Source organism: Elgaria multicarinata, chromosome 20 (assembly GCF_023053635.1).
Source record: "Elgaria multicarinata webbii isolate HBS135686 ecotype San Diego chromosome 20, rElgMul1.1.pri, whole genome shotgun sequence".
Lineage (NCBI taxonomy): Eukaryota > Metazoa > Chordata > Lepidosauria > Squamata > Anguidae > Elgaria > Elgaria multicarinata.
Genome location: NC_086190.1, coordinates 10,029,342 through 10,050,734, shown reverse-complemented (window position 1 = coordinate 10,050,734; position 21,393 = coordinate 10,029,342). Strand labels below are relative to the sequence as shown.

General features: G+C 47.5%; 1 protein-coding gene across 2 annotated transcripts in view; it reads right to left on the bottom strand.

Annotated features, from left to right (window-relative positions):
• Positions 1-6,237: 6,237 nt before the first annotated feature.
• The window catches only part of MMEL1 (membrane metalloendopeptidase like 1), a 46,599-nt gene continuing 31,443 nt past the window's right edge, over positions 6,238-21,393 (bottom strand). The window contains exons 15-23 of one of the 2 annotated variants that reach the window (XM_063145024.1): positions 20,883-20,966; positions 19,737-19,840; positions 17,081-17,139; positions 14,307-14,426; positions 13,440-13,573; positions 11,882-11,947; positions 8,421-8,516; positions 7,975-8,051; positions 6,238-6,480 (exon numbers count right to left, since the gene is read on the bottom strand). In XM_063145024.1, coding sequence (XP_063001094.1) covers positions 6,381-6,480; positions 7,975-8,051; positions 8,421-8,516; positions 11,882-11,947; positions 13,440-13,573; positions 14,307-14,426; positions 17,081-17,139; positions 19,737-19,840; positions 20,883-20,966 — 840 coding nt within the window. In that variant the 3' untranslated portion in view covers positions 6,238-6,380. The remainder of the gene's footprint in view (positions 6,481-7,974; positions 8,052-8,420; positions 8,517-11,881; positions 11,948-13,439; positions 13,574-14,306; positions 14,427-17,080; positions 17,140-19,736; positions 19,841-20,882; positions 20,967-21,393) is intronic. The other variant, XM_063145023.1, reaches the window with a different exon arrangement.

Here is a 21,393-nt window from a genome sequence, read left to right as displayed (position 1 = left end):
TCCAAGCGCAAGTGAATCAGGCAACGGCTGCAGCTTCTCAGCCTCCGCCGCTGCCGCGTAGGAGTAAATGCTTTGCAACCATGCCAGAGAGGTTTTCCGGAGAAAGGGGAATGCTGGACACTTTTCTTGCAAACTGCAAATTGCATTTCAAGGTCCGCCCGGAGGATTTTGTTACAGATGGGCACAAAGTAGCTTTTATTGTGTCCTTATTGTCTGGGTCTGCAAGCAAATGGGTTACACCTTATCTCAATCAGGATAGCCCTTTGCTTGACAACCTGGATGCGTTTCTGAAAGAAATGACAGCCATCTGGGGAGATCCGGTGAAAGCAGAAACAGCTGAGCACTGCATAAGGGAGTTGCGTCAGGGAAAGGGGTCAGCGGCTGAATATGCTACTCAGTTTCGTCTCCTGGCACAAGACCTGACTTGGAATGACAGTGCACTTCAGTCACAGTTTCGTTATGGCCTGGCAGAGGAGCTGTTGGACGAATTGGCACGCTCAGCACCGCCTACATCATTGGCTCTGCTCATCGAACAGGCCACCCGGATGGATGCTCGCTTATCAGCTCGTCGTTTGGCACAAAAAGGAACAACAGGATGGAGAGTACAGCCAGTGGTGGAGCCAGCAGCAACACCTGCAGTCGTGGTCTCGCCCTGTACTGGGGAGGAGCCCATGCAGCTGGGAGCTGTAAGAGCACATCTCTCTGCGGCGGAGAAGCAGCGAAGGAGAGCGGCTGGCGTGTGCTTATATTGTGGACATGGGGGGCATTTTGCTCGAGTCTGCCCTGCCAAAGGACAGAAGGGGTCTTTGTCGGGAAACGGGACTTCCCAGGCTTAGGAGGGGTCGCTAGCCTGGGAATTTTGGGGGCAGAGGCAGGTGTGCCTCATGCAGAACCTAGAAAAGACCCTCTACTGGTCTCAGCAACGTTGTCAGAGGAGCAGGCTCAGGGGTGTGCAGTGGGAGTTATGGTTGACTCTGGAGCATCCAGCAATTTTATGGACTGGGCATTTGCTTCCCAACACAATTTCACACTAGAGCCGCTGGCAGAGCCGAGGCAGGTGGAGACAATTGATGGGCGACTTTTAAAATCAGGGCCAGTTACACACCAGACCACTCTGTTGAGGCTGGAGATCCAGGGGCATGTGGAGCGCCTACGTTTCTATGTGGCAGCAGTACCACATTTTGCAGTGGTTTTGGGGATGCCATGGCTCACGCAGCATGATCCCCATATTTCATGGGGTCGGCGGGAAGTACTTTTTGCTTCACCCTATTGTCAAGAACATTGTTGGCCAGAGCAGGTGCAGGCAGCCGTGGCAGTGGTTCCAAGATCTGCGGCCGCAGATCTTCCAGCAAAGTATGCTGAATTTGCGGATGTTTTTGACAAAAAGGAGGCGGATAGGCTTCCACCGCATAGGCCATATGACTGCACCATTGATTTGTTACCAGGGGCCTCTATACCAGCAGGGCGCATTTATTCCCTTTCAGAACCAGAGTTGGCGGTTTTACGGGAATTTTTGGAGACCAACATACAGAAGGGGTTTATTCGCCCTTCTAAGTCGCCTGCAGGCGCACCCGTATTCTTTGTACGCAAAAAGACAGGGGATTTGCGTCTCTGTAATGATTATAGAGGTCTGAACCGCATCACAGTGCGTAACCGCTACCCCTTACCATTAATTCCAGAACTTTTGGAGCGCCTGCGACATGCGAAGGTTTTTACCAAATTAGATCTTCGCGGGGCTTATAATTTGGTGAGAATCAAGGAAGGGGACGAGTGGAAGACTGCTTTTCAGACCAGATATGGGCACTATGAATATACGGTGATGTCGTTCGGATTATGCAACGCCCCAGCCGTATTTCAGCATTTTGTTAATGACATTTTCAGGGACTACCTGGATCGCTTTGTTATTATTTATCTGGATGATTTTTTGATTTTTTCCCCCAATCAGGAGGCGCATGATGCTCATGTTAAGGCAGTCTTGCAGAGACTTCGTGAGCACAGGTTGTACGCAAAATTAGACAAATGTGCGTTCGATCTCACGGAAGTGGACTTTTTAGGTTATAAGATCTCTGCAAAAGGAGTGGCGATGGATCACGCCAAGGTCGAAGCGGTCCTGTCCTGGCAGTCTCCTAGGACTCGAAAGGAGGTGCAGCGCTTTTTGGGTTTCGCGAATTTTTACCGGCGCTTTATTCCAGAGTTCGCGACTCTGGCGGAACCCATCACCCAGTTGCTGAGGGGCAAGACGGGGTTTCGGTGGACACCGGCAGCACAGGTAGCTTTCGAGCAGCTGAAGCAGCGGTTTACGGCAGCCCCAATTTTGCAGCATCCAGATCCACGTAAACCGTTTGTGGTGGAGACGGATGCGTCAGATGTCGCCGTAGGTGCAGTTCTGCTGCAGGCAAGTACAGCAGACTGTGGGTGGTTGCCTTGTGCGTTTTTTTCTAGGCAGCTTACTCCACCAGAAAGAAACTACACCATCTGGGAGAAGGAGCTCTTGGCAGTAAAGGCGGCCTTCGAGGTGTGGCGTCATCTGTTGGAGGGGGCGGAGTATCCAGTAGAGGTTCGAACCGATCACCGGAATCTGGAGTATCTACAAACAGCCCGGAAGCTGACACAAAGGCAGAAGCGCTGGGCTTTGTTTTTTGGGCGTTTCAACTTTCGGTTGAAATATGTTCCTCGGGCCCAAAATCGCCAGGCTGATGCCTTGTCCCGCAAGCCGGAGTATGCAGCGCAGACGGAGAGGGAGGAGCGGTCAACGATCCTGCGACCCGAACATTTTGCAGCAGCGCAGGTGCCCCCGACTTTGAGGGAACAGATTCGCCAGGTGCAGGGGCAGGACGCGTTGGTGCGGGAACAGGCAGCAGGAGGGGCCAAGGCACCGTTTCACATAAGAGACGGGCTCCTATATCACCGAGGTCGTTTGTATGTGCCAGCAGGGGTGTGTAGGGACTCAGTGTTACAGCTGTGCCATGACAGCCGACCGGCCGGACATTTTGGCATATACAAGACTTTGCACCTGCTATCTAGAGACTTTTGGTGGCCGAGGGTGCAAGCAGATGTGGCTCGGTACGTCCAGAGCTGTCCGGTGTGCCATCGGGCAAAGGACATAAGGGGGCGACCGGCAGGCTTGCTACATCCGTTGCCTACACCTGTGGGTCCATGGCGGGTGATTTCAATGGACTTTATTACAGACTTGCCATTGTCTGCGGGACACACCACTATATTTGTAGTGGTCGATCTTTTTTCAAAGATGGCACATTTTGTCCCGTGTCCAGGGTTACCAACCGCCCAGGAGACTGCTCGATTGTTCGTGGACAATGTGTTCAGGTTACATGGACTGCCGGAGGGGATTGTCTCGGATCGGGGAGCGCAATTTACGGCACGTTTTTGGAAGGCGGTGATGCAGGTTTTGGACATCAAAGCGCATATGTCATCAGCCTTTCATCCGCAAACAGATGGCCAGACAGAGCGGACAAATGGCACGTTAGAGCAATACCTCCGATGTTACTCTAACTATCAACAAGACAATTGGGCGGGGTTGCTTCCCTTGGCGGAATTCGCCTATAATAATTCTGTGCACGCCTCAACGCAGCAGACACCGTTCTTTGCAACCAGTGGTATGCATCCACGGTGGTTTCCGGCGGTGGTGCCCGCTACCAAGGTTCCTGCAGCAGATCAATGGTTGCAGGAATTACAGGCAGTGCAATCCATGGTGCAGGAGCAGCTGCAGGTGGCCAAAGAGGCCTACAAGGTGGGCGCTGATCGGAGGAGGCAGGAGGGGCCGGCAATCACGGTTGGTGACCGGGTGTGGTTATCAACACGGAATCTTCCACGGCATCGACCCTGCCGGAAGTTGGATGCACGCTTTATGGGTCCATTTTTAGTAACAGCACAGATTAATCCGGTGGCGTTCCGCTTACAGCTGCCTCGGACTTTCCGGATTCACCCTGTGTTTCACCGTTCTCTATTGGTTCCAGCAGCAGGGGTGAGGCCGGATGCTGGGTCAAAGGCTCCTCCAGTCCCAGTGTTAGTGGATGGGGAGGAGGAGTATGAAGTGGCACAAGTCTTGGACTCACGGAAACATCAAGGGCGTTTGCAGTACTTAATTGACTGGCTGGGTTATGGGCCAGAAGAGCGCTCCTGGGAGAATGCTGGGGATGTGCATGCTCCTCTCTTGGTGCAGGACTTTCACCTTAACTACCCTTCCAAGCCAGGCCCAGCTAGGGCGGCAGGAGGGGATTATGGAGAGGGGAGTAGTGTAAGGAATGGTGAGTTGTCTGAGGATGAGGACTCTGGGGATGAGCAGCCACAGGCGGGACCCAGTACCAGCTTGGCTGATCAACAGCCAGCAGAGGCCTCATCCAGTGCAGACTTAGAAGAGGAGCAAACAGACTTGTTACACGTGCCCTCGTTCAAACAGCAAAGGGCAGAGAAGGAGGCGTTACGTCGATCTAAGCGGATTGCTAATAAACGCCAGCTGAACAAGGAACAGCTGTGAGGCTGAGCTGGTGTATTTAGATAGCAGTCTGCAGACCAGGAAATTGTCAGAGCTTATCTGGTTTGCCTGGGAGAAGCTCTGGACCGTGTACCCGTGACCGTGCCGTGTTCCTGCCGTGTTGTATCGTTTTGGACTCTGGACTTCTTGGACCTCGTGACTCTCTCCTGCCCTTTGGAATCTGGACTGGCTTATGGATTTTCGTGACTCTCTCGTACCCTCACTGACATCTGGAATGCTTTATGGACTGCCTTTGTGTTTTGCGTAAGCAACCAGCAATTGCTCTATGTATTTCTGTTTCAGCTGTGTGACCAATACACCTTATTAGTTACTTCTTTAATTGCTGTGTTTGCTGTTTCTTGGCGTGCTTCCCAGTCTGGGCACTCTGCCCAAAGAGATAAGCAAAAGTGGCTGGTTTCAGACCGGCTTCTTCAGGACAGAGAACTACAAGTTCAATTGCAGCTTTTAAAGCTCAGCTAAAAACTTTTCTTTTCCCTAAAGCTTTTAAAACTTGATTTTGCTCTGACTTTTATACTGCCTGTTTAGTGCATTCTCTTCCCCTCCTTATTGCTTTATTATGATTTTATTAGAATGTAAGCCTATGCGGCAGGGTCTTGCTATTTATTGTTTTACTCTGTACAGCACCATGTACATTGATGGTGCTATATAAATAATAATAATAATAATAATAATATAGAAACGGCCCTTCTTACTGTCCACTTCTCACATAGCAATTTTCGGTTAGTGCAGAATTTCCAGGCAGGCTTGTGCCCATCAGTCCCTCTGGCAGTGAATTCAGCTGATCAGTGTTGACAAGATTGTAGCCAAAATAGGGCCAGCGAGAAACAAAATGAAGCTATTAGCATGCCTGGGGAACCTCAAGATTCCCAAAAGTACAAAAAAGCGTTGGGGATGGGGAATTAAAGGAACACCACCCAAAAATCCCCAATCAAATGAGGATTGAGCATGCTCAGTAGCGAGAGGATGTTGAATGTTTCTTGGGTGGGGTGATGGAACACAAATGGTTTGGGCAATGGAATAGAGCAACCTTGAAGAGGGTATTGCTGGCTGGCTGGCTAGAAGACTGAACAGGATTACTTTATACTGCAACATTTTTTTTTTTGCAGCTCCCATTTCTTCTTAATAGACAATGCTGTGGAGAAGCAATCGAAGGCTATTAATTTCATGTCCTGCTTAAGTCCTTTCAGAGGCATTTGGTTGGGCCATTCTGGAAGCAGATCTAGATGTACTCTTGCTGCAGTCCAACAAGGCTGTTCTTACGGACTGGAGTTCAAAGAAAAAGAAAAAGGAAAGTGGACGGCTGGGTTGGTTCAGGGTGGAGAAGTACATAAATTGGCTTTTGGCTGAAATGAGGTTGCACAGTGTGTGTGGATTGATCCCGTCATTTGTTAAACTAAGTGGGGGTTAAAAATCGTCAAAGAGGCGTTGCCAACTACCCCAAAAGCGTATGACATACCAATTAATTCATTAATGCTCCTTGATAAAAAATAGAACTGTCTTTTTTTTTGTTCTAAATAGCTAGCCTTTTTTAAAACCCTGATGTAACTTAATAACAGTCAACGTCTTTAGAAACAGTCTCTTCCTTCCTTCCTTGCTTCCTTCCTTCCTGAAGGATACTGAAGCTTTCAAAACTGCAGGCAACATTTCAAAACATTGGTCCCTGTTCCAGTTTGAACCACTGAAGTCTCAATTGTAGCTTGACCTGTCGTCGTGGCGATAGCTGCACTGTAAACTGTGGCTAAGACCAAATTAGGAGAAGAAGGTGGGGGCCGGGGGAAGCACCAGGCACATCATTGGTGCAATCCGAATGAGTTTGGTGTTTCAGACTGCCGAGGTCTAATGAGAAAGCTTGAGTCTCTTTGGAGGGCTACCAGACCCTGCATTTCTCTGCGGGATGCATGATGGTGCCTTTCTTGCAGTGGAACACTTCAGAAAACGCTTCGAAGTTTTGCAAAGAGCCCATCACCCTGGGAAAAGAACAAGAGAGAAAGAAACTGAGGATTGGCGAGCGGATTAGCAGAGAACCACCACTTTGGGAAATAAATAAATAAACTAAGAGCACAATCCTATGCATGTTTAGACAGAAAAAAGTCCTACAACTCCCAGCATGCCCCAGCCAGCCAGGACAAACGCTAGGACAAACAAGAGCATTGCTGGGGTAGTGGTGGTGCAGGCACTTTCTGATGACATCATCATTGGCAGACCTTTCTCACCTGACTACAGAAGACTGCCTTTTGGGTATATTTGCACTTCGGCTGACATCCTATACCTACTTACCTGGGTGTAAACCTCCAATGAACTTGAGATTTACATCTGAGTAAGCATGCATAGGATGTTAATAATAATAATAAAAAAACACCTTATGCTTAACGCTTACCATCTATTTCTCCACCTCCCAATAGCCAAACGTCTGTTTCTGAAGTCAACACATGCTTTTTAATAACTATGAAAGTGTTACTACGGTCAGAGAAAGACAAAGTATCTGATTTGAAGCACAGAATGTGGAGCTAAAGGAAAGCCCCGTTGTGTCTGCCATTTTTTATTTTTAAAGGGCCGGGTGCGCAGGAGCGCACGATCGACAAAAGTGAGGTGTTTGGGTTTTTTTTTAAAAAAAAGTTTCCCTGCTCCCCCTGCCCCCGATCTCCCCCCCTGCCCTGTGTGTGGCTTCTCCCGGCTACATGCGAGTAAGTTGCATAGCCAGGAAAAGCAGCGGAACGGGCTTAATTTTAACTTTTGTAAACTGCCCAGAGAGCTTCAGCTATGGGGCGGCATATAAATTTAATAAATAAATATAGAAGAGAGGGTTTATTCCTTTTTACTCTTATTCTGGAATGCCCCCCTTGCTTTGTGAGGAGGCCTTAGAAATTTCTCCCTAGAGTGACTTTCCTGATCACATTATCTATTTGTTTTTAATTCTCTTTGGTTTTATGATATTGCAGTTTTATCCGTCACCTGCCATTCTCAGCTGCTCTGAACACAGAAATATGTTTAAGAACATAAACATGCCCAGTCAAAAGGAAATCATATTAAATCCAATAAGTTATTCCCAGCTTAGTATATATACATATAGGATTGCAGTCTAATTTTTAACCAAAATGCTTAACAAAACCACACATCCCACAATTTGAGATAAATGCAGGCTGTAGGTTTTTTGAAAAAATATTCCTTGCTATTGGCTGTTAGAGCTCTACTGGATTAAAATGAGTCCTTTCTAGCCATTGGTTCAACTGTTGAGGTGTTACGGAATGCTTATAAACATTATAACAGCTCAGATTTTGCTGGTTTTAAAAACAAGCGCAGAAGGCCTAGGAATAGACAAGGCTGTTGGTGAGAACGGGTACAGAAAAGGGAATAGGCAGCAGTATGGCAACGGCAGTCAACTGTTAAGCGGGGTGAGTGGTATGTGTGGAAATAGCATGTGAATGGCAGAAGGTTGGAAGAGAGGCTCACAAGCGCTTTACCTGTATTTCAGTGGACTGTGACCATCTGTCTTAATAGATTGGCTCGCAAACTCTGGCCTGTAGGAACCGCACCATACCTGGGACACAGACAATGAATTGAATACGCTTGAATCCAGAAGAACTTCATATAGCAGTAACCCAGATAAAACGTTCAAAATTGATATTGGCTTGAATCTTAAGATTCTGGTCTCAAAAGCTTTGTGCAGAGACAACGGAACAGCCTATCCTACATTCACCTCTGGCCTAGACCCTCATTAAGAGTGTTCCCTACTTTCCTAGCCCTGTAGTGGGAGTTCCAGACCACAATCCTGAAGATCTCCTTTAATGCCTTTAATGCCAGTTGTCCACCCAGGTATACTATAGAGCAAGGGGTGCACAATTGGTGGTCCGTGGACCTCATGTCCCCCTGCCCCCATAAAAACTCCTCTTCCCCCACAACCAACAACCTGTGCAAAGTTGAGGAAGAAGAGCTGCTTATGGGTCAGATCCAGTCCAGGTAATCTCGGCTCCTTTCCTTCTTTTTCCACCCATTTTAAATAGGCCTGTTAAAAATAAAAATAAAGAACAGATGACCAGTTTCAAGCATCATATCCTCTACCATTTCATTAACATAAACAGTAGTACCAGGGCCCAGCCCAGCAGGGGCGGCTTACCACGTTTCAAAGTTAGATGAGCATGGGAATTACTTCACTTTAGAACCCTCCACAAGGCTATTAACTAAATGTGCTACCGGATGTATGACGGACTCATATGCACTTGTTACATCACCGTCATTGCTGATCATGGATGTACCGGATTAGACCATGAAGTCCACCATCTTATTTTTCACAGCGGCCAATCATGGAGGAGAATAGGGCGCTCAACGGCTACATGTGATGAGGTCTATAAGCTGCTTCTAGATTCAAAGATGGTGAGCATCTGAATACCAGTTTCTGGGGAAGAACTGCAGGAGGAGGATGCTGTCCTTGTGGGCTTCCTGGAGCCATCTGGTTGGCCATATGGGAACAGGGATGCTGCAATAGGCAAGCCTTTGGTCTGATCCAGTGAGAGTCTTTTGGCCTTGAGCATTCCTATGCTCTGGGAACTAGGACATAAGAGCCTCCTCCTGCTCTCGTTCCCCAGAAACTGGCATTTTCTTAAGTTAGGCACTGGGCTTCTTTAAATGAGCGATTCATAGCATGTTTGTGACTGGCCACTCACTGAAGTGTGTGGATCATTTTGATGACGTTGTGAGCCTCCTGCACATCTCCGGCTCCTTCCCCTGGTCATTCCGCTTTAAAAAAAAATCTTGGCTATCCCGATTCTTCTGAAATATCTCGGGATTTCCTACCGTGTGCAGCCAAAGTTGCACTACAATACACCCACTAGAGGGCAATGTCCCATTCAAGTATATGAGTAGGGAAGCTTTCAATTATAGACCACGTGGTCCCCCTTCTCCTCTTGTGTAATTTAGCTCATTACGATTGCAGAAGAGAAGCAGGAAGCAAAGTACTAGTAAGCAAATACGATTTCCCCTTTGATCTAAATAAGCTTTCCATCCCCAGACTGTGAGATTGGGAGTCCTTAATAGGGAGAGGCTTGGAGTAAATGCTGTCAAAATGGCCATTGAAAGATGACAAGTATGACATCTTGATTAAACTGTGAGGAAAACCCAGCAGGAAGGAAAGCTGGCAGTGAATCCCCCCCCCCCCCCCCGGTGATGATGTCTTTCTATCTCTTTCAGTTCCTTCAAATGATAACAACCTTGCTCAATGTCAAACTCATTACCTGGGACTGCTTGGCGCTTAATTGGCCAATTTTGCTTTTTATGGCTGTTGCTATTACTGGAGAACAGCATAAAGTGTCTCTGTACCAGTGACTTTTGAACACATTCCTTCCCTCCTCCTTACATTGTGGGCAAGGGGCCCTTCCCAAATACAAGAGATAACTTCGGAGAATTGTCAGCCTAGAAACCTTATCTCAGAACCTCAAGTTCAAGCTCACCCTCCTATTGGAGAGGTGTGCATGGGGCGGGGAGACTCCAACTGCAGCCTCCTGTGTGAACAGAATAGATTCCCCAGCCGCCGCCGCCTCCCCGCCGGCCTCCTGCTGCTGGGGTAAGAGCGACCCGGGTCGGAGAGCTTGGCGGAGGCAGAGACCGAGCTCTCCGACCTGGGTCGCTCTTACCCAGGCAGCAGGAGGCCGGCGGGGGGGAGGCGGCGGCGGCAAGGACGCGCCCGGATTCCCCAGCTGCCTCCTCCTCCGTCTCTTCTGGCTGTAGTCCACACTATCGTTTTGGGGTTGTACTTGGGGCGCATGCATGCGCCTTCAGTACGGCGTGTGGAAGGGCCCTAGGTCTGATCTTGCATCGCTCTTCTTATATTCTTCTTCTGAAGATTACTTCTTTAACTCAGTAGGTGGCAAACCTCAGGCATAACAGTACGGTAAAACATGCCCCCTCTCACATTTCACCTCACAGTTCACAGGCAGTAAAATAGAGGAACGTGCTTCCATTTCCTCCCAGAAATCCCCAGATGTTAGGTTGGTTCCAGGACATTCTGGGAAAAATGAAATGGTGACCGTTTGGCCACCAGTTTGACTTCCATTCTCACCCCCACATGATGCTATATTTGGATCATTCGTGTGTGTGTGGGGGGGGAATGGAATACCTCAGCTGACAGCCACTGAAACAGTGGCTCACCCAAGTGACATTGCTGAGCTGGGATCAGGGCAAGGTATCCCTTTGTGTAGGGTGACCTTGTGAAAAGGAGGACAGGGCTCCTGTATCTTTAACAGTCGCATTGAAAAGGGAATTTCAGCAGGTGTCATTTGTATATATGGAGAGAGAGAGAGAGAGAGAGAGAGAGAGGAACCTCTCCTGCAAAGCACTTGAGTCATTGCTGACTCCTAGAGGGACGCCAGCTTTCGCTGACGTTTTCTTGGCAGACTTTGTAGCGGGGTGGTTTGCCATGGCCTTCCCCAGTCACGGTTGTCTTTCCCCCAGCTAGCTGGGTACTCATTTTACCGACATCGGAAGGATGGAAGGCTGAGTCGACCTGAGTCGGCTGCCTGAGAACCAGCTTCCGCTGGGATCGAACTCAGGCCGTGGGGAGAGTTTCAGTTGTAGTAACTGCCTCTTACCACTCTGCGCCACACCTGGTGAAATTTCCTCTTCATCACAACAGTTAAAGCTGCAGGTGCTCTGCCCTCTTTTACATCTGGTCACTCTAGTATAGCTCCTGCAGCTTTGACTGTTGTGATGAAGAGGGAATTTCACCAGGTTCTCCATATATACAAATGACACCTGCTGAAATTCCCTTTCCTATGCAAGATACAGGAGCCCTGTCCTCCTTTTCATAGGGTCAGCCTACCTTTGTGGGAGAACCTGTGCTCTTATCCAAAACACATCAATAGCAGCGTTTGTTGTGATAATGCCTGTTGAATTTGTTCTAATAATAAAACATTACTCCGCAAGCTAGCTTCCTGGATCAAGATGGGGAAAACAGAAGCAGAGGTATCTGGATAGTACCATTTAAGTCTGCATGAAATTTGTATGCATTTCTGTGCATCTTACTACGAATATGTACATTTTTGCAAATGATTTTCTTTAATATAATGCATTTGTATGTTTTTTCACTGGTTCACATTTTTATGCACACTTTCCACTGATATATACATTTTGTACATGTTTTTGTTTGAAGGACTGCATTATGGATACTGAAGGAAAACCTCCTTTCAGTTTGTGTATTGTTTCAGGAGGTATGGATTAAAATGTGAAGCAAACAAATTTCTCCACCATCCCTAGCCAGGATATTCATTGTGCAAGTTTCCTTTTACATGCATATTTTTCGTCCCCTAGATCCTAGAAATGACTATGTAAACTCCCAAAACATCTTAAGGAAAACTCACACAATTAATTAAAACTTACCTTGTAGGCCTGACGGACGCCTCCATTGTCAGCAATGTTTTCTCCCAGTGTGTTGATTCCACTGACCTGTAAAAGCAAATACTTATTGATTCTACCTATAGTCATAAAACTCTCTTTTGAAATAGCCATAAACACCATAACCGTTGCCTTGTACGTTAAAGAACCTGAGTGATAGACAGAAGCAATTGTACATGCTTTGGCTTCAATTAATTTCCCTTCTTAAAAATCCTTTAGTTGTCAAATATTCAGATCCAGAAGTGAATAGGGACAGTCCTTTTCTTTCTTGCATTGAGCAGCGGGTTGGACTCGATGGCCTTAGAGGCCCCTTCCAACTCTACTATTCTATGATTCTATGATCCCTCAGTTATTGAGTTTATCATAGAATCATAGAATAGCAGAGTTGGAAGGGGCCTACAAGGCCATCGAGTCCAACCCTCTGCTCAATACAGGGATCCACCCTAAAGCATCCCTGACAGAGGGCTGTCCAACTATACGCATCTACCCAAGTAAACCCCACTGAATTCAGTGGGCTTTACTTTTAAGTAGACATGCATGGAATTGTGCTGTAAGCCTACATATATATTTATCCGAAGCCATCACATATCCTTCTGTTCACCTGTGGCTCAGTCCCCTTCCCCTTCCTCTTCCTCTGATGCATCCCATGTGTCCATTTCTAGATTGTAAAGCCCCTCAAGACAGGGAGAGGCAACCATCTTTATCTAGCCATCATTTAGCTATTATTTATAAGGCAATAGACAGAGAGAGATGCACAGTCAAACCCCCTGCTCAATGCAGGAATCCACACTAAAGCATCCCTGACAGGCGGTTGTCCAGCTGCCTCTTGAAGGCCTCTAGTGTGGGAGAGCCCACAACCTCCCTAGGTAACTGATTCCATTGTTGTGCTGCTCTAACAGTCAGGAAGTTTTTCCTGGTGTCCAGCTGGAATCTGGCTTCCTTTAACTTGAGCCCGTTATTCCGTGTCCTGCACTCTGGGAGGATCGAGAAGAGATCCTGGCTCTCCTCTGTGTGACAACCTTTTAAGTATTTGAAGAGTTTGAAGATAAGTTTATCTTATCTTACACATTTTTTTAAAATCCTAATTAAGTAAAAAAAAAAAATCCCTCCAAGATAGCTCCCCAAAAAGCAAAAGAACAGAACAACTAAAAATTACACCGAAATCATAGAATCATAGAATAGCAGAGTTGGAAGGGGTCTACAAGGCCATCTAGTCCAACCCCCTGCTCAATGCAGGAATCCACCTTAAGTACACATCAGCTAAAATCTAACCAAAAAGCTAGAAACAAGAATTAAAAATCAATCAGAAAAAGCCTGGTGGAATTAAATAAAAGGTTTTTAAAGCCCATAAAAAACAGGAAGAGGGAGAAGTCAGGGAGAGAGTGTCATAACCACAGAGCCACCACTAAGAATACCCTGCACCAATTAATTAATTTTGTCCTGGAGAACAGGGTGTGTGATGCCGCCCTTACAGATTTCCATTTGAAAAATGGATGTGAGAAACTAGGCTAAACCCCTTCCTTGTCCAGATGATCATGCTCACGTTTTGACCCCCTGCCAGGTCCCAGGTGTAGTTCCCATATTGGTAGACCATGCAGCGCGACTGCTCCTTGAAATGCATGGCAGAGAAGTTGCTCCACCAATCAAACATATTGCCGTCTTTGTCAAAATTTCTGCCTGTTTGGGGGAAAATACAAACAAAGAACACATGAGGACCACTTCCCAAATTAGAGGTTCTAGACTAGGGTGACCAACTGTCAGGATTTCCCCGGATTTGTCCTGGTTTTTGTTCTTTCCATGGTGTCGGGGGATTTTCTATCATTTTCAATAATGTCCTGGAATGACACACCTTCCCCTTTAAGGCTGCCATTAGCATGGCAGGAGGGAGTGACATGCTTTCTTGAGGCACATCATTCCCCCACCCCGAGCTCCAACTGAGGTCTTAAAGGGGAAAGTGGGTCATTCGTGGACATTACAGAAAAGGCCCCAATTGGAGTGGATGGTGGTGGTGCAGAATGAAATCCTTTCCCCTCCTCCACTCCAATCGGGTTCTTTAAGGTGCCGGGGGAATAACGTACTTTCTGCAGGACTCAGAAAGCTGCTCCCCCCCCCCCACACTAGTTGTCCTCTTTTTTGGTTTCCCAAATACGGTCACCCTATCCTAGACTGGCGCCCTCCAAATGTGCTGGATTACAACTCCCATTCTCCCCAACCAACATGGTGGTCATTGACATCCTGTACAAGCCTTAGGTTGATTTGGTATCAGGACTTGAGCTTGGAGTGGGTTTTGACATTAAACTATGGAACTCACTTCCACAAGATGTAGTCATGGCCACCAATTTGGATGGCTTTAAAAGGGGGTTGGATGAATTCCTGGAGGAGAAGGCTGTCAATAGCTACTAGTCCTTACCGTTATCATCGAAGCCATGCGTGATTTCATGTCCAATTACCATCCCAATCCCTCCAAAGTTGAGCGCTTGCGGCTGGTGCTTGCTGAAGAAAGGAGGCTGCAGGATACCAGCTGGGAATACTGCAAAGAACGGAAAAGAGAATAAGGCCATGCTGGAGTGGGGCTTGCATGATGCAGCCTCTCCGCAGTGTAGGCACAAAGCAAGCATTCTGAGCCTACAGAACTTGCCCCCCTAACGGTGGTGTTCAGTGCGATACATCTTGAGGGAAGCTTAGCAAGGGCACCCATTGCCTGGATAGTACAATCCCATGTATTGTTATCTAATGCCTTTGGGTGGAAATCTGGTGGTTCCACATGGACCTATGGCCTGGTTGGAGTCCACCCAGAGGAGAGCCTTCAGTGTGGTGGCCCCCTTCCTATGGAATGCCCTGCCTTTGGAGGTCAAGCAGGCCCCAACATGGACTTGCTTGTAGCAGCTCCTGAAAAACATTGTTATTTCAGGAAGCCTTCCTTGAGTGACCAGCTGCAGTGTCTTTTAAAAATTGGAAATTTAACACGTTATTTATTTATTTATTTATTTATTTATTTATATAGCACCAACAATGTACTTGGTGCTGTACAAAATATGCAAATAAAACAGCGATACCCTGCCTAGAGGCTTACAACCTAAAATCACATTAAAACATATGAAGGGAGAAAGGGGTTCACAAAACAGAAATAAGAGAATCATCATAGTAATAAGAACAGTAAATCAAGCTAAAATACCAAAAGCGATTGAAAACAATTGAGTTTTCAAACGCGTTTTAAAATCTACAGTGGAACTCGTGGTACGTAGTTGCTCTGGAAGAGCATTCCAAGCAAACGGGGCAGCCAGAGAGAATGGGCGAAGCCGGGCAAGAGAGATAGAGACTCTTGGGCGGTAGAGCAACACTAGGGTGACCATATTTGGGAAACCAAAAAAGTGGACACCTATAGTGTGTGTGGGGAAGCAGCTTTCTGAGTCCTGCAGAAAGTACGTTATTCCCCCGCCACCTTAAAGAACCCGATTGGAGTGGAGGAGGGGAAAGGATTTCGTTCTGCACCACCACCATCCACGCCAATGGGGGCCTTTTCTATAACGTCCACGAATGACCCACTTTCCCCTTTAAGACCTCAATTGGAGCTCGGGGTGGGGGAATGACGTGCCTCAAGAAAGCATGTCATTCCCTCCTGCCATGCTAATGGCAGCCTTAAAGGGGAAGGTGTGTCATTCCAGGACATGATTGAAAATTATAGAAAATCCCCCCTGACACCATGGAAAGAACAAAAACCAGGACAAATCCGGGGAAATCCTGACAGTTGGTCACCCTAAGCAACACAACATTAGAAGAACGGAGGGTACAAGGGGGATGGCAGAGTGAAACGAGAGAGGAAAGATAAGGAGGTGCAAGACCATGACACGCTTTGAATGTCAGCAAAAGAAGCTCACACTGAATTCTATATGGGATCGGAAGCCAATGAAGAGATTTCAACAAAGGAGAAACATGGTCAAAACGACGAGCCAAGAAAATCATCATCATCCTATCTCCTGTTCACCGCTCAAAAAACTTGGATGTGGAGCAGTATACAAATATTGTAAATAAATATATAAATAAATCTATGCTTTGAATTACGCATTTGCCTTCCACTGCTTGTCGTCCCGTCCCCCCCTTTTAGATCCCTTGAACATGAATTTGTTTTCTCTTTGCAGCATCTGTCAGTATTCTGGGAATCATCTCAGCCCGTGGCGGTATGAGCATCTTGCGTCACCCTCCAGGGACAGCCAGTCAATTGAACCAACCATCCACCATTTCCACGGCGGGGTGGCCGCTTTGCCTGTGGCTATCCTTTCTGTTCAGCTTTCAGCGTTCTTCTTGGTCCCTCCCATCAGGGCCCCTGATCCTGAATTTGGGGGACCAAGCAAGCCAGCCCCCCCAAGCTTTGATGATGATGATTTATGCTACTTTCATCATTCATATTTCCAGGAGCCATGGGGATGAACACTGAGAACGCATTTGTCTGTTCTACCCTTCCTCCCCAAATCCCTTTGCTTGCCCTGCTCTTCTGGAAGAACCAAGCAGTTCAGCTCATGGCACCCAGGCCCTCCTGCCAATCCTGTTCCTCTGTGGGCAATATGGCAACTTGGGGACGATCTACACGGCGTTGTGAAGTCGCTTCCGTGCGCCTCGAGTGCGCCCGAAAGCGTCTCGAGACACACAGCCTTACTTTCAAATCGCAGTTTCCCGGAGTTATTTACTCCGTCTTAAGTGAATTTAATGCGTTCCTTCCTCCAACGTGTGTGACATTTCTTCGCTGTTTCCTCACCGCCCCGCTCCGCCCAGATTTTTTGTTGCCTTTCCACTTCCAATCCCAGCCAGGCTCTTTCCCCGCACCTCAGCCTGGTCAATCATTATCACCGCTGGGTAACCTTCAACTAAGGACACAAGCTATGAGAAGCAACCTTAACCTTCCAACACCTGCTTTCCTCCCCCCGCCATCACGTTTATATCAGGTCGACCCAGCAGGCTAATCCATGCAGCCCCCCAGGCCTATGGGGAGGAGAGAGGGGGCTACCCCAGCTGTAACCCAACCAAGCTGGCTCTGTGTTTGGGGATGGGGCTAATTATAGCAGGGAGGGAGAGAGAAAAAGGACACACATGGAGACATTTCCGGGATTTGAGGAAACGACGTAGAGGAGGTGCTGGAACTCTTGAGGGTCCCCCATCTAAATGCATTAGGATACTTTTTGGACCTACCAATTTGGTTGCGGTTAGCAGAGTAGAAAGCATTGATTACTGCCGCACCAATTAGCCATCTGTAAGGAATTGGAGAGAAGAGCCAACATCAGTTCCTATTTCGTGTGAACTACGATTTAGCATGCCATGTGAAACATTCCTAAGCATGGTGGCTACACTAGCACGGTTTAAATATGCTCACTAACCCTTTGCTGCAAAAGGGTTAGCAGCCTTACCACGGCTTAGCGTGCAGTCTGAACAGGCCTGGTAGCTGTCTTCACCGGGAAACAGAGGTCTTCCCTCGTGAACGTTTATTTTGCACTTTCTTTCTTTTTAAAATGGACTTTTAATTATTTTGTTTCCATTCTATTTTATTTTGTCCGCTGCTCCGAAATTCTGAATGGGGAGCGGTATATAAATACTGTAAATAAATAAATAAATGTGCAACCTACCATGCTAATTAATGGCATTTGCTTCAATCTAACGGTTCCCCAGACCCTATAACTCAATACCTGAAGAGCAAGAAACAATGGGCAGCTTCCAGACTTAGTTATACTGAGAGGAGAACCATTGAAATCAATGGGACTTAAATTAGTCATGACAAAACTGGCGATGCCGGGGAATTGAAGCTGGGACCTTCTCCGTGCCAAGCAAGTGTTCCAGCTCTGACTTACGGCTTCTGTGCAATTATTTGTTTTTATTGGACTCCAGGTGGTTGTAATATTCCTCTCACTCTCGGGGTATTTAAAGCCAAGCCACTGGCTCAATTACGATACGGTATCCCTCTTTGGACTGAATTATTTATTTATTTTTTTAACATTTATCTATTTGTCGCATTTATCTACCACTGAATGTAACGGAATCTCTCAGCGGCTCACAACATTATATTGACCAATTCTGCTCTGCGTGCAGCACTGGCATTTTTCTTGCCTCATATTCTGGAGGCCGCGAACTGTGTTGCCGATGCAGCCGTACTTTTGGAAAGCGAGTTCAGGCACTAACGTTTTGGTTACATCCCATTTTTCTTTATCTATATCTAGCATTTTATACCTTATGCTAATGGACTCACAATCTAGTAAAAAGTCCCATAACATTACACAAAATTAGCTCAACTGGGGTTGCGTTTGAATCCCTTCTACCATTTGAGCAACAAGAAGCTTTTAAAATTCTGACTCAAAGGTTATATGCTATTGAAAGACTGAGGGCCTTCCTAGACCCGGTCGAAAATCCGGGGGAGAGGAGGGGAGAACTCATGTTATGACTAACGCAAGATCTTGCCCTTATGCACACGTGAGCCGCGACGAGCTTTGGAGGAGAGCCGTTGCAGCCGCCATTTTTTTTTTAAAGCAGCAGCAGCAGCACAGGAGCCAGAAAAGGTAAGTGGTGTTTATATTTTTTTTAAAAAAATTCTTCCACGCCCCCCCGTCCCTGATCTCGTCACCCTGGTCCCGTTCTCCTCCCCCCCATACCTGATCTCGTCGCCCTGGCCCCGTTCTCCTCCCCCCCATACCTGATCTCATCACCCTGGCCCCGATCTCATCGCCCTGGCCCCGTTCTCCTTCCCCACGTCCCTGATCTCGTCACCCTGGCCCCGTTCTCCTCCCCCCCATCCCCGATCTCATCACCCTGGCCCCATTCTCCTCCCCCCCATCCCCGATCTCATCGCCCTGGCCCCGTTCTCCTTCCCCCCATCCCTGATCTCATCACCCTGGCCCCGTTCTCCTTCCCCCCCATCCACCATGTCTGATGCCCTCCCTGCCCGATCGCCTGCCCGCCTGCCATGCCCGCCTGATCACCCACCTGCCATGTCCGATGCCCCCTCTGCCCCCCGTCCGTGATCTCCCCACCCTGGCTCCACTCTTCCCCCCATCTCTCCTGCCGGGTCTCCTCTTTCCCCCCAGGCCCCATCTCCCCCCCCGTGATTTCACCCCCCTAGCCTGATGGGCACAGCGCTGTGGCCCGTCCGCTGCTTTTCCCAGCTACTCACGCGTAAGTGCGATAGCCGGGAAAAGCAGCGGACCGGTCCCCACACCTGCGGTCCCAGCCTCAGCCCAACCTGAGGCCAGGAGCGTGGGAAGAACCGCACTACAAGCGGTTCTGGCTAGCGCGGTGCCAGGGCGGCTCGAACCCTGGCTGAGGCTGGGATCCCCTGTGAGTCATCTGGACGCACAGGGACGAGCACGGGCCTCGCACCGCGCTAACCCCTGGTCTAGCAACGGCCCAAATCTATACTTTCTGGCTAATAGAACCTGCTTCCCTCCATGGGATTTCACTCAGTCACGGCACTTTATCTTCTTTTTTTAAATTTCTGTTATGAATACACAAGCTCATAGAGCATTAAAACTTGCAAGATGCAACGTTCTACCAACAGCAGAACTTCAGAGCAGATGTCTGAAAAATCCTTTCCAAAAAAGCGCATGTCCTTGCATGATAGACGTGCCCAAAACCCCGACACATGTATATTTTACATTGTCATTTCTATTCTGCTTTGAGAAGTCGTGTAACTTACGATTACCTAATGACCGTATATCTAAGAGTTCAACTGACTGTATTAGCGAAACTGGAGAAATGGTCTTTCTTGCGTTCTATTATTTCTGTTCTGTATTTTCACTTGAACGGGTCTTATGATTGTAATAACGAACGGATGCTGATGAGATCAAGCATCTGAGACACTCACACATCTTGATCAACCTTTTCCCGAAGCTTCCGCAAGCTTTTCTGTGCTGCTGCTTGGAGGTTTTGCAGGATGTTTTTGAAGTACTCGTGCTCACTGAAGTTCAGCTGAAGGAACACAAATTTTGTTGAAGGCACAGAGAGCCGGGGCTTGTGCACCTCTTTCCATATAAGCATTGTCACCCATATAAACAAGAGGAACCAAAGAAAAGTCTGATTCTGTAAAATTACTCAAATTGCAAAATGTCTACCAGTATTAGAACTGTGTGCAAGTGGCCACAACAGACCTAACATCATTCCAGGAGACAGTGTGTGTGTGTGTGTGTGTGTGTGTGTGAGAGAGAGAGAGAGAGAGTAGTGGGGGGGATATGATGGCTACCACACACACACACACACACCCAAAATGATGGAGAGTATTCACCAAAGTGGGTTTCTTTTCTCATGAGTGAGAAAAAGAAAAATCATTTTTTTTCCTGAGAGAATCATAGAATCATAGAATAGCAGATTTGGAAGGGGCCTACAAGGCCATCGAGTCCAACCCCTTGCTCAATGCAGGAATCCACCCTAAAGCATCCCTGACAGAGGGTTGTCCAGCTGCCTCTTGAAGGCCTCTAGTGGGGGAGAGCCCACAACCTCCCTAGGTAACTGATTCCATTGTTGCACTGCTCTAACAGTCAGGGAGTTTTTCCTGATGTCCAGCTGGAATCTGGCTTCCTTTAACTTGAGCCCGTTATTCCGTGTCCTGCACTCTGGGAGGATCGAGAAGAGATCCTGGCCCTCCTCTGTGTGACAACCTTTTAAGTATTTGAAGAGTGCTATCATGTCTCCCCTCAATCTTCTCTTCTCCAGGCTAAACAGGCCCAGTTCTTTCAGTCTCTCTTCATAGGGCTTTGTTTCCAGGCCCCTGATCATCCTGGTTGCCCTCCTCTGGACACGCTCCAGCTTGTCTGCGTCCTTCTTGAATTGTGGAGCCCAGAACTGGATGCAATACTCTAGATGAGGCCTAACCAGGGCTGAATAGAGAGGAACCAGGACCTCTCTATTCTGCCTTCCGAGAACTTTCAGCTCAGCTCTAAATTTTACACAAAACCAGCTGCCCGTATAAATGAAAATAAACAAGTCTATGTCCGGAGATAGGTTTCATACTTACATTTGCATATTCCCTGTCCAGTTTTTCATTCTGATCTTCCAGAATATAATCCGGGTAGCCTATCTGCTCTTTAATTGCCATAACCTATGAACAAATGGCAGAAGCTCCTCAGTCAGAAGTTTCCTGCTAGGACCCAACAGTGTTACAAGTCATTAAGTTTGTTTTATTTCATGTACAATGGGCTGGACCCAGAATAAGACTGTTTAATTTGGGTCCTATTGAAATCAATGGGCCAAATTAGTTAGGACTTAACTGCCAATGATTTCAATGGGAGCTAAGTGTCACTACCTTACTCTGGATCCAACTCGATATTTGTATACCACTTTTCAACCACAATGGCTCTCAATTAATTTTGCAAAATTTATTTGAATTTCACGCTACCTTTTGCTTAGCCTAGGGCAGGTTACAACACTCTCCTGCAAGCCAAAGCATACCAAGATCCTAGCTCCCACTGAAGTGGTAAACCCGTGTCTGAGCTCTCCCACTTCACACAGGGAGCTTCTCTAAATGG